The sequence below is a fragment of the Diplotaxodon limnothrissa genome, linkage group LG15, assembly GCF_057381915.1.
Source record: "Diplotaxodon limnothrissa isolate DT_005_m linkage group LG15, D_limnothrissa_male_GT1.1, whole genome shotgun sequence".
In the NCBI taxonomy this organism is placed as follows: Eukaryota; Metazoa; Chordata; class Actinopteri; order Cichliformes; family Cichlidae; genus Diplotaxodon; species Diplotaxodon limnothrissa.
Window position 1 is genome coordinate 36,234,984 of NC_140610.1, and position 12,417 is coordinate 36,247,400.

The 12,417-nt window shown below is 41.6% G+C and overlaps 1 protein-coding gene across 1 annotated transcript; it reads right to left on the reverse strand.

Annotated features, from left to right (window-relative positions):
- Positions 1–2,110: 2,110 nt before the first annotated feature.
- On the reverse strand, positions 2,111–12,202 carry LOC146617902 (amyloid-beta A4 precursor protein-binding family A member 3). Its single transcript, XM_085372037.1, has 11 exons — positions 11,946–12,202; positions 9,012–10,017; positions 8,637–8,667; positions 8,381–8,526; positions 8,062–8,148; positions 6,299–6,475; positions 5,046–5,225; positions 3,964–4,176; positions 3,185–3,304; positions 2,835–2,975; positions 2,111–2,749 (listed from the first exon to the last, which is right to left on the reverse strand). The coding sequence occupies exons 2-11, from the start codon at positions 10,002–10,004 to the stop codon at positions 2,678–2,680; spliced, it is 2,160 nt and encodes a 719-aa protein (XP_085228163.1). The 5' UTR covers positions 10,005–10,017; positions 11,946–12,202; the 3' UTR covers positions 2,111–2,677.
- Positions 12,203–12,417: the final 215 nt, after the last annotated feature.

Consider the following 12,417-nt stretch of genomic DNA (forward strand, 5'->3'; position numbering starts at 1 on the left):
TAGGTTATTCAATCAGGTATTCTTTTCTTAAAGTAGACATGTTAGAGAAATAAAATCAAATCAAAAGTACACTGTAACTACAAGTTTATCAACAACAATATTTAGCGGTTAAGCGTAAACTTATAATATAAGGGCAATAGCTTACAAAAGCTTGAAGAAACATTAGCTTCCTTGTCTTAGCATCCTATACAGTGATGTTGCTATTGTGTACATCAGCTCATTTACGAAAACAGTGAAAAGAAACCAATTTGATTATCTCAGTGTAAAACAGATGTTAATGATTACCTCTGTGTAATAAAGCTGATTTTAAAGCTCCTCTCCAGCGGCCGACAGCTTGACATTGACTTCCCAGTGTTTGCGATAGCAGCTGTAAGCAGCGTAAAGTTCCGCCCACACATGAAGCGGATTGGTCAAACACATTCAAAGGGGCGTGGCCGTAAAAGCCGGTTAAGAATCCGATTGGTTACTGTTATAATTTCGTAACTGAAGAAACATGGAAAAAAGAGAACTGACAGGTTCACAGGGCTTTAAGTAATATGAACCGTTCCCTTGTGTTCAAGAAGTAATTCATAAAGAAGGATATTTTATCAATACAAGCAACAAAGCATTATAACTTTAGCCTGACATTATTAAAAACATTACAATCACAATTAATAATTCATAAACGGCACCAGTTCATTTTCACTAGACATTGCACTGCTGACATTTTTAAAGTGGCATACCAGTGTATAAGCATCCAATTGATTTTTATGGAATCAGTAGCTGTTGGTGAGTCTGTAGGTGTGAGACCTGATTGACCTGACATGCCGACCAGAGTTCAACAGGTGAAACACCCAGTAGGAGAGCATGCTCTCTACTGATGAGCGGCAGAAGACCAGCAGCAGCAGCTTCCGGTCCAGGTTATTCTTTCTCACATGGAGGAAGTGAAGCTACTGCTGGGCCTTCTTTACCAGGGCGTTGGTGTTATGGGTCCAGATGCGATTGGCGGACGGCTGGATGCCCAAAAATCGGAAGATGGAGAAATATCTCCACTTATGTTTAGTGGGGAGTGACCCTGTTTGTGCCTCCTGCAGTCCATTATGAGTTCTTTAGTTCGGAGGGCTGTGCCACTGCATATGTCTGTATGTGCCGACTTCTTGAAAGAGTTGCACCTTGACCAGACGGTTCTGGTAGCCATAAAAACAACTTGTGGGATACTTATCACTCCTCCTAGCAGAATTGGTAGAGGTCGTTTAAAACGGTTGGTTTTCTGGAAATAAGCATAATTATCCTCCTGGAACGCCAAGCTGTGTCCAAGTTTCAACAGTCTAGCTGGTGATTTGAGTTGAAGTTGATGAATTTATTCCATCCACTTTCTGCAATGTACCAGTACCACTGGCAACAAAACATGATGTTACCACCACTACGCTTGACAACTGGTAGTAGTCTTAGGTTTGAAAGCCTCACCTTTGCTCCTCCAAACAGCTCAATCTTTGTCTCATCTCACCTTAAAGATTTTCTCCAGAAGGCATTTGGCTCGTCCATGTGGGCAACTTCAAATTTAAGTTGAGCTTGAACTGTCCATGGTGATATAAAACTTATGCCACTGTGGACACTGGCGTTCCAACCATTTCTAATTCATAGCAGGCTTTGTGTCCTTTCATCTTAAAGTGGCAATTTGGGTCTTCTTCCAGACCTCTGCAAAGCCATGACACAGCCAAACAACCTGTACTTAGAGTTGTTTAAACTGATGATCAAACCAGAGTATTGTCAAACAAATCCTTAGGCTAGCAAAGAGAAACTCCAAATTGTATTTAATCACAATTCTAACAAGAATAGGTATTGACCTTCTCAATTTGTTAGACATTGTAGAACCCTACACTGCACTTCTTAAAAGATTTAAGTGGGTATGTTTATATTTGACCCTTGTGGATCAGAGAAAATTAAAATTCAATAAGTCATTAGAGATATAAGCAGTACAATCATTCTACTCTGGAAAAAGAACACTGCAAAGAATTAATTCAAAGCCCAAAATTACCACAACATTTATACCTGTGATGAGTTTATGTAAACGTCTGACCATCAATGATTCAATAAAGCATATCAAGATATTTTCTTATAGATCATTTTAATGAATGTTGAGAACAGTAAAATCTTAAAAATATATGCATCTCTCTATCAAATAAGGCAGTCTCTTAATGTTGCATATCTGCTTCATGTTCGACACAGTCAGAGAAGCTAATGTATGTGCATGTGAGGGGCTGGAAGTACATCACAATGACAGCCACAGACCCTTTGTCCTGATTCAGCGAGGTCCCCCTCTTCAAGCAAATTTACCTCAGGCACACTGGTGCCACACGACAGGCTGGAAGACTAATGAAGTACAGTGTTTCTGACGCTGCTCACCACTAAGTACGTAAGCAAAGTAAAAAAAGCATTACTGCATCTCAGCTACTGCCTGAAATGTAAATATGTGATAAATACAAATGAAGAGCTATTATCTATCCCTGTCATTTTAAAATCGCACTTTCATATTCAGATGTTCTTATTGTCCTAAAAACATGCAAAACTGATCCGGTTTGCAGCTTTCAGTGGTGTCACAACAGCATGTAACACACTTGCATAATATTTTCAGTTTGGCAAAAGCTCATGAAGTTTGAATACTGAAGAATTTTTGTCCAGGTGAAACAGGAAGTGCTCAGAGAAACACTGGCTGCTCTTGTCCTGTTAACAGTCGATACGTTGAAGCTGGCATCGTCTTCAGGTGGATCTGCACAGACAGAGAGAAGTCTCATTTTAAAGTGTAATGAACTTGATTATGTTATTGTGAATGTAAGCATTAGATTACGTCTCACCTCCCCTACAGCGTTTGTCAGAATCTGGATGATCTTATCATGGGGCGTTGCAACGACGCTCTGCCCGTTGATTTCAATGATGCGGTGCCCGACGCGGATTCCTCCTCTCTCTGCTATACCACCCCGCATCAGACTGCAAATCTGCAACCCAAGGACAGAAAACTGCATGTTTATAGTTCAGAATAATTTACTTGTACCGAGTGCTACCGACCTTTTAATCCAAACACGTTAATCTCTTAAAGCTATCTGGTAAAAACACTGTTGTTCTATTGCTGGTTGCTGCAGGCTCAGCGCCAAGCTGAAGGGGTACGTCACATAATGACAGATGTGAAATATGGATGCGGACGTACAATGCCATCTTCCACGCTGAAGCCCAGCTGAAATTTCGGATCTGGTCTCCTGATAATTGCCATGGTGACGGGAGGACAGTGGACGATGCTGAGCCTCACATACTTCTTGCTTTTCTGATCCTAAGTGGGGAAAAAAAGGTGAAACAACAAAAAGGGAGGCGCAATCCAGAGTTAGAGCAGTAAAACTTTACTGAGGAAAATATGCAAACTATTCACCCAAGTGTACCTTTTCACCAAAAGTTATTTCTTTTTGTAATAACTTTTGTGAACGTTTACGACATGTTTTCATCATTACAAGCCTAACATTGGACATTTTATTGGGGTCAAATTGAAGGAAAAGTATGTGCAGAAAGGTGAAACCAGGGATTGCAGCACAATAAGGGTTTTATCTTCATTACTTTAGTTTAATGATCAGTGGAGGCCAAAATTATAAAGGAAACTAAAGTTGATAAACTGCACAGCATTAAGTAACTATCGTATTGTGTCTTTGATTAAGTGTTTCAAAGGTATAAACTTCTGTCAACTCGAAACAACGAAAATGTTTGAAACACTGAATATCAGCAGCAAGTTTTGCTTTAACAGTTTAAGTTGACAGATGCTAATGTTGGTCCTGTGTGGACCTACAGTGCCACCTGGTGATCCTAACTTGCATATACAGCACAATAAAGGCATTTAATCTGCAGCACAATATGTTTCTTTTGTTGTTGTTGATGCCTTTCTTCTCATCTTTATTATGACCACTGAAATTTGAAGTTTGTGTCATTGTGTGTCCTACTTACGCGGATGATGTTCTGGCAGGTGGTGATGGGCAGACCCACGAGGCTTGTCCCATTGATGGACATGATGCGGTCCCCGATGCTGAGCTCACCACAGCGTTCAGCCGGGCCTCCGTGGAGGAGGTTGGCCACCACCACTGTGGGGAGGATAGAGCCCCAGCCCGACTCAACCACCGCCAGTCCCAAGATCTCCCCCGGAGCCTTGGTCATGATTACCTGATCCACAGACACAGAGAGACTTGTAATATATCAGTGGTTGTTTTAATCAGAGCTCTTTTTTTTTTTTGGCTTGTTTTTTTTTCTCTCCTGCAACACCTTCTATTAATACTTAGAACCACTAAAGGAAAGCCCCTGCACACTTCTAAACAACATGACGAGATAAGGAAATAATAGATGAGGTGCAGATAATATAAATAACAAACAGCTGTGCATATATAAAACACACACTTTGAAGTGTGAAGTCTGAAGCAAACTGCAGACCATCTTGTGATGGGATCACACCTGCTGATCCCATCACAAGCTGTCAGACCATAATCACCCACAAACCCAGTCTTTGCTTTAAAACTCTGCTGCACACCTTTAAAGATTTGTGAATGCATCTTGCACGGTTCTGACTCTTGTGTTGAAAATACCTGTTCAAACAGGTATTTGCAAATTTGCCAAATCTACCTTTGTGCTACTTTAGGACAACATGATGACACATTTGGGCATTTTGATATATGATTTGCAGTAAAAGGGGGGCCTGCTTTGGAATAAATTGAACACGTTGGCTAATTAGTCACTGGTCTATCTCAGTGAAACTTTGAGCACCTTCAGCTCCACCTTTTAGTCAGTGCCACCATCTCAAAACCATACATCATAGCAGGTCTCCTTGTAAACGTTCCCTTTCACTCTTGCTGCTATCCTCCTGTCAAAAATCAGCCCTGACACTCGTCTCCACCTGCTCCACCCTGCCTGCACTCTCTCCTGGACCTTTAATTGGCTCTGTGTGCTGCCTTGGTTAGTCCTTTAACTACACAAGCCAAAATTATAAGTCAGCTGTATTTTGTGTGGGTGGCCTTGCAACCACAATCCCTCCTGCTTACTTCTCTGAGGTTTTGAGAGTCAGAGAAGTGGGCCAAGTCTCCGTTGTAGAGTTCCTGACTTTCCAGGTAGTCGCTGTACTCGCCGGGCCTCAGATCGCTGGCCTTGATACCGTTGGCCTGGAGGAACTGCTGGTAAGCCACTCCAAACGCCTGCCCGATAGCCTGGGCTATGATCTGAGCCTGCAAACAGGAGGAGACAGACAAAACTGAATCAGGGTTCAGCACTGTTGTTACAGTCATGTCTACTCTACATTTAAATGCTAGGGGCATTTGTTAAACAAATTTTTCCCTAGACTTTTCCTTAATCCTCCATTTAAATACTAACAAATCAAAGCAAATGTGTTCGTTTGTAAAGACAAGCAGCCAAAGGGTCATACAACTTGATACCAGAGCATCAACACAAAACACTATCTTTAATGCATTTTATCTGAATTTCTCTGAGAAGTTCTTGCTACACACACATATAGCATCTGCTGTAAACATGAGTTAATGAAAGTATTTTGAAATGATCTTAAACACGTTAAATAAGCTCAGTTTGAAAAAGCTCTGAGCAGACGCGGTCACAGCCTTCAGCATCCCAGAGCTAATTAGCTTCTAAAGGAAGCTCTTCCTCCCATTCAGTGTCGCCAACTGGGAAACTGGGACGAGAGCCAGACGGTTTTGACATTGAGGAGAACTCAGTGGTTGTCTGAGGAAGGAAACCAGGCCAGCCAAGCTGAAGCTGAAACTGCTGTCAGCAACCGACTTGGCAATTTAATAAGAGATGCAAGAGTGTGCAGGGCGGGAGATGCCAAGATACTGAACGCTACATCTATTTACATTATACTGCGCTGCCGTTTGAGTGAGGGTGTTCCGCAAGGACATGCGGTAACCAGTCTGTGGGCAAAAGTATGTGACTAGGAAATCTGGAAGAGTTCAAAGGGGCTCTGGGAGAGTCCAATGTCAATTTTAGCGATCTTAGACACATTTTAATGCCATATATTTCACCATGTACCTTATTTACTGCATGCTTAATGTGTTTAAACATGCAGTAACCATGCAGCAAAACTGTGTAATTAGAAATGAAAGACCAATATAACAATGAGGCCTGGCTGGACTTGTAAATGAGCTGTTTGGCCAGCAACCAAGCTTCCTGAAAAGCTCTGCTTGGAATCCAGAAATCAAAATATGAGTGCTAAGAAGGAAAGCATCATGCTGATTGCACACTTCTAGTATATGAACACCATATAAAACCCTCCAGTTGACTGACTCACATCCTCAGAGGAGAACACATGGCAGATCATCAAGCACTTCTTTGCAGATGATGACGAAGAGTTTGAGTCGGTGTCACCATCTTGCCCCTTACGTTTCCTTCGTGCCATCAAGACCACGATGTTGTCGATGTCAGCGATGTAAGAGATCATCTGCAGAGCGTGATCCATCATGGCTTCCTGCAAACAGGACATGACAGTGGTTAAGATAAGAAACAAAGACAGGGAGAGCGAGCACGAAGGTCTGGTTTGGAACCAGCATAGAGTTTAAACCTCCTGCAGATAGGTATTACTTAACATTTTTCCTCTTAGAAGCCTCTCTTGTTAAAGACATTTTTACAGAACTACAGGAATTATATGATAAAGATTGGTGTGTTTGAGAGAGCACATCCCAAAGGGAAGCCCAGGCCTTTATCAAAGTAAATTTGAAATTAAGGAAGTTCCTCATTCTGTCTTCAAGCAAAGCAGGATTGTCTGTGCACCCTCACCTCATCAAAACCATTTCTCCAGGCCAAATATGTTATCAAGTTAATGTACCAAACCACTGACCTAGCAGACAAACATACAGACCGAAGGCAAACCACAAACCAGGCGCCTAAGATTAATTCAGGACCGAAACTAACTTGGATGAGAATTCTGAAAAAATGAAAGTAAAGACTGTTGTTTGTTAACATGGAAGCTAGTGGAGCGTTCTTTACGTGAATCAGAAGTGCAATTTCCACAAATATTTGTCTTTGTTTTACATCAAAGTAATTTATAAATGCAATTTTCATTTTACTTTTTATGCTTCATCTGTGTCCTAAATGACAACTTTGGATAATAAACATATATCGCTTGGAAGTAAAAACACTGAATAAGAAAACCATTCATCTTCACATCCATCACTGCAGAATGGAGCAAATGCAAATGGAGCAATGACAGTAGATGACCTACTTCTACTCTCCTAACAATTCAGTAGAAAAAAAAAATAGCTTCTACTAGAGGCCTCATATTAAATCACCACCCAATTCTATATTAAGGATTCCTGCAGCGAGAGCTCAGCTTGAATATGAACATCAAGGAGTGCAATGCTGCTTTGTGTAATAAAAAGTCACCAGCTGTGTTGGGTATGTTTTCAGATGTTTACAACCTCAAGTCTGACAACTTTTTAACACATTTAGCTAAAGTTCATTCTCTCAGAGTACATTTAGGTTTTTGTCTTCATGTTCCATGAAGCCAAGAATCAACTGAGCTTTTGCTGAAATCCATCATTGGATTTTAGTGCTACCAGAGACATTTCCCCAAATGCTTTATGCTATAAGTTAAAGACTGTGCAGATTTAGGGTGGAACCCCAACAATCTGATGACCCCCTTGGCGACACTGGGAATGAAAAAATCCCTTTTACCAGGAAGAGACCTCCTCCGACAGAACAATGCTCAAGAAGGGGCGGCCAAACCAGAACGAAACAGAGAGACAGAAGACAAAACTAATGGCATGCAGTAGTGATGTATAAACAGGAGTGACAGGAGGCGAGAGGAAAATGCTCAGTGCATCAGCAGCGTTAACTAAGGGATGGTTCGGGGTCACCTGATCCATCATCAAACTATGAGCTTTAACAGTTTAAAGCCTGTTTCTGTCTCTCGAATCCAAACTGGGTGCTAATTCCACAGGACAGGAGCCTGGTAGGCCCCAGGTAGGTCTACAGTCTTAGAGAGAAGTGAGGTCTTATGATATGAGGAGATACAAGAGAGGAAAATGAATGTATGTGGTCAGATGAGTGCAGTACCTGCGTGTCAGTAGTGAGCACTTTGATTCTTTGAGTAGAAATGAACAGATCCACTTCTGTCATTGGTTGGGACTCTCCTTCTGGAGCCTAAAAGAACCACAGAAAACACTCTCATATTTAACCTTAGAGGACAGGTACACCACATGTCTATCCTTAACTTAATAATGACATCCCACCTACTTTAAAACAGGTATGTTTAATAAGAAAAAAAAAATCCTTCACTACAACTATAAAACCAGATTTAACATCATCAACCAATGCATTGCACAGCCAGATCATGATAAAAGGTGCATATTTGGTTATTTTGTTTTTAAAGCACCTTTATTCGGTCCACAGCCTCCTGAGCCTGGGCCATACGAGCGTTTGTAGACGGGTTCCTCTCTGATTTGATCTGAGTGGAGCCAAGATACTTGGCACCAAAAATCACTCCATCCAAAAGGTCTTCAGGATCACAAGGACCAGGCACTAAAACATTAGCACATATTACATTAGATATTTGACAAATGTCAAATTTCAGTGAATAATAATAATAATAATAATAATAATAATAATAATAATAATAATAAGTGACTCACCATCTTTATATGAAGGCTGGTCATCAGCACTCTGCAAAGAAGGCACGCACAGCAAATTAGTGAATTTAAGTCCATGAAAAACTGAACGTGCTTCAGATAAGTTCAGTGATGGGTTAGCTGGTGGTAGGAAAAAAAAAGTATTCTGATTATCGTTTTAGTGTTGCTAAGAGACCAAAGACAGCTGAAGTCAGGACAGATGTGTGGTAGCTCTGGAAACCAGTGATGACTGTGTTATTTTTGACATTATATAGCTTCATTAATCAGCTGAAAAAAATAAATAAAAAGCAAATATTGGATTAGTTAACTCATCATAACAAAAACGATGGATGACCAAACGTCTCCACCCTTATTATTAGTTTTAGTAACAGCACCAACCTGCTCGCTCTCTGCAGTAGCTTCTTCCTCTGGAGGCTGCTCTCCCAGCTTCATCCACACTGGCTCGGGATACTCATCATCAGGCAGTGAAGTGAGGGAGTCATCCCTGTGCCGTTGTTGCTGACCATTCCCGTGATGCCTCCAGAACCTCTGTGCATCCTCCTGGCTGTAGGAAACTGACACCACGGCGTCCACGTCCCCTCTGTGCGGCAGAGAGGTAGGGCGGGGTGTTGCGCCTATCTCTGTGCACTGCAGCATCCCCAGCAGGTCTCTCTGGTGGCTTTCAGAGAAGAGCAGCCCTTTGGTTTCAGCGCTGTCCTCTTTTATTGAAGAAGGAGCACATGCTTCCAGCTCAGACCGCCTAGAGTAATGATGATTTGATGGCATCCGATGACTGGGATGCGGCTCTTCCTCCATTAGTTGGAGCTGACTGAGCAGGGTGTGGATATGCATATGGTCTTCATCATTTGATCTCCTTTCAGCAGCCTCCTCTTCACCTCTCTTGTTCTTGTGGAGATCAACATCCCCCAATGTCACCACTGCTTGATCTTCCTCTGCGTCCTTAAAGCCCTCAGCCCTCAATACTCCCGCACCTGCTTCAGCCTCGTCTGTCGATTTCGCCTCGACATCCTCAGCAGGCTGTTTAACGTTTCCGACAAGATCCAGCTGGTTCACGTCGACTGGAGTCAAAATGTTTTTCTCAACCAAAGGAAGCGATACTGACTCACCCAGATCTGCCTTGTCGAGACAGTCAGCTGAGGTGGGAAGGCTGGCATCATCCAGATCGTCTGCTGAACCAGCTTCGCTAGAGGTGTCTGACCTCCAGTCTAAAGGTGGAGGCTCGATCAGGTTGTACGAATCCAGATCCTCTGCCTCTGAACCTGGCAGAGCTACTGCAGCCAGACTGCTGACCTCAACCCCCGAGGCTCCATGAACAGGAACCGGATCACACAGCAGGGAGTCTGTAGATGCAGGGAGGCAGTCTGAGTCCATTCTGTAAGAAAGCCTGTCAGAGAAAAACTGGCATTACTGAGCTGAACAACTGGTGAAGTCAGAGATTTTAAGCCAAACTGAGCAAGCGCCTATCCCCATGCAGTTTTCCACACACAGGAGTGGATAATGGCACGTTGTTGAACCTGGTTATTAAAAAGCTGGAGGGAAAAGATGCTCATGCACGATTACTGCTTGTTGATTTTTCTTCAGCCTTCAATACAATTGAGCCTCATATTTGAATCAGAAAGCTTTTAGAACAGTTTGATTACAATAAAAATCTGAATTATTGATTTTTTTTTTTTTTTACTTAAAGAGTCTGGCTGGCTCCATATTTATCTTTTTATCCTGTACACAAATATTGATCAAAGCAGATCTGAGATGAGGGTCATTTTAGAGAGTGCAGACGACTCAGTTATTGTCAGTCCGCTCCAGGATGACGACAAGTCGCACCTTTAATTAAACATATCTAAGATATGTCACTGACTCTAAGAAATGCACTCCTGTACAAGAGGTCACATCCATTAAGGGTCAGATGGTGGAACATGTTCAGTGTTATAAATATCTTGGAACAGTAGCTGAATTTCAAAGCAAATTAAGAAAGCTTTATCATTTCTACACTGATAGAATCATTATGACTTTATTTTTAATGTGCTCTTATTGCAATCTGCTTTATCCTTGTCTTGGCTCGAGGTTTGTAAAGGACAGAAGTGGTCCAACATGCTGACTGGTGAACCACAGCATCCCTGAACACCAGACACTTACAGTGGTTCGCCGATTTAATTTTTCTTGACGAATCGTACCCTTTCCATTGTAAGTTTCCGTTCTTCCTTCTTGATGATAGTTTTGTGTAAAACGACAATGTTTAAAAATAGCTTTGTTCCAGAAGCCATCACTCAGAAGAACAAATCATAGCGTTGTTACTTTGTGGGGTACATGGTGCTCAAAATTATTATTAGCTCTTGCTTTCTGTATTTTGTACCTTGCTTATCTGTTGCTTCTCTCCATTAAAATACCTCATGACTGCAGAGCAGCTCTGCCTAACAATACAATTAAATTATGCCGAGCCTCAACCAGACTCACAATTCACATGAGCTACCTCCAAAACACCGTTATTAAATATCAGATCTACACAGTGTGTTTATAGTTTCCAGGCTGCATCAGCATGAATGCCTTAGCGAAAAAGTATGCACCATCTATGCACCCTCTTGTCCTCATTTACCCACAAACACCGAAATAGAAAAATCCGTCTCAGGCTTATAGAAAACATCATGCACTCGAAGAGCATGCAGGCCTATAGTGCAACATCCAACAGGCTCAGGGAGCACAGTCCTTCACATCCATGTATCTTAGAAATAAAAACTATCAAACAACTATAAATAACAACCATGTAATTTATTACACCATAAAGATTAGCACCATGGTAATATCAAAACACACCAAACCTAATTTAATAAATGCCATATTTATTAATTATGGTCCTTACTGGTAAAATGTTTTTAATAAACAAGACTCGGGACTCGTCAGCTACTATATTTAAGTCTTTTACTATATTTAACATGTACGTGATCCATCTGGCAGTGCCGTGCATTAAAGAAAAGTTTATGATCCCTCCTTCTTGTACAGATAAGCACACAGATCAGATCTTTTCGACGACGCATCTTTCATGGCGTGAATAATCCACCATTAGATCAGATAATCATGGCATGTTATTAAAAACACTGGCGCGGTAGTGCAAACAACTGACAGCAGGGTAAAACACACAAACAAGCGAAAATTATTTTCAGGGTGCGAGAAAGACATGAGTTTGGCTAACCGAAGTTAGCAGTTGAAGCAGCCTCAGGCTAACAGCAAAGCTAGCATTTGCTTAACAGCAGCAGTACTAATATTTCAACACTTCAATCAAAATATGAGAGTACAAGCGGCTAAAAGAGAAGTTTTCACCTGATATTTTAAATCTCTGTCGCTCTCTTTGTGTCCACACTCAGACTCCCGTAGGTGCCACGACAGATGAGTTGACGTGGTTTGGAATTTGAACGTTTTCCAAAACTCTGGCTTCGTTTTATTCTTCATACTAATAATACCGACACTGTTAAATTCAGCAATGTCACATACTCCGAAGATGAGACACTTTTAGTGTTTAAAGCAGAGTTTGCTACTCATTGTTGCTGCTCCGTCAGTTGCCGACTGACAGCTTTTATTTATCGGCTGACTCTGTAGTCGTGCTGCGTTCACGTGCTACCGCAGCGTCTCACATCGCCACGAGATAGTTTGTTCTTCTTTTAGTTTCTTCTTCCTCTTTTGCAAATTGTGCAAGTCTACACAAATGACTGGACCACGAAGGGCTACAGTCAAATTTCTAAACAACTGATCACAAACAAACCGTGTACTTTAACCAAATTAAACACACGACACT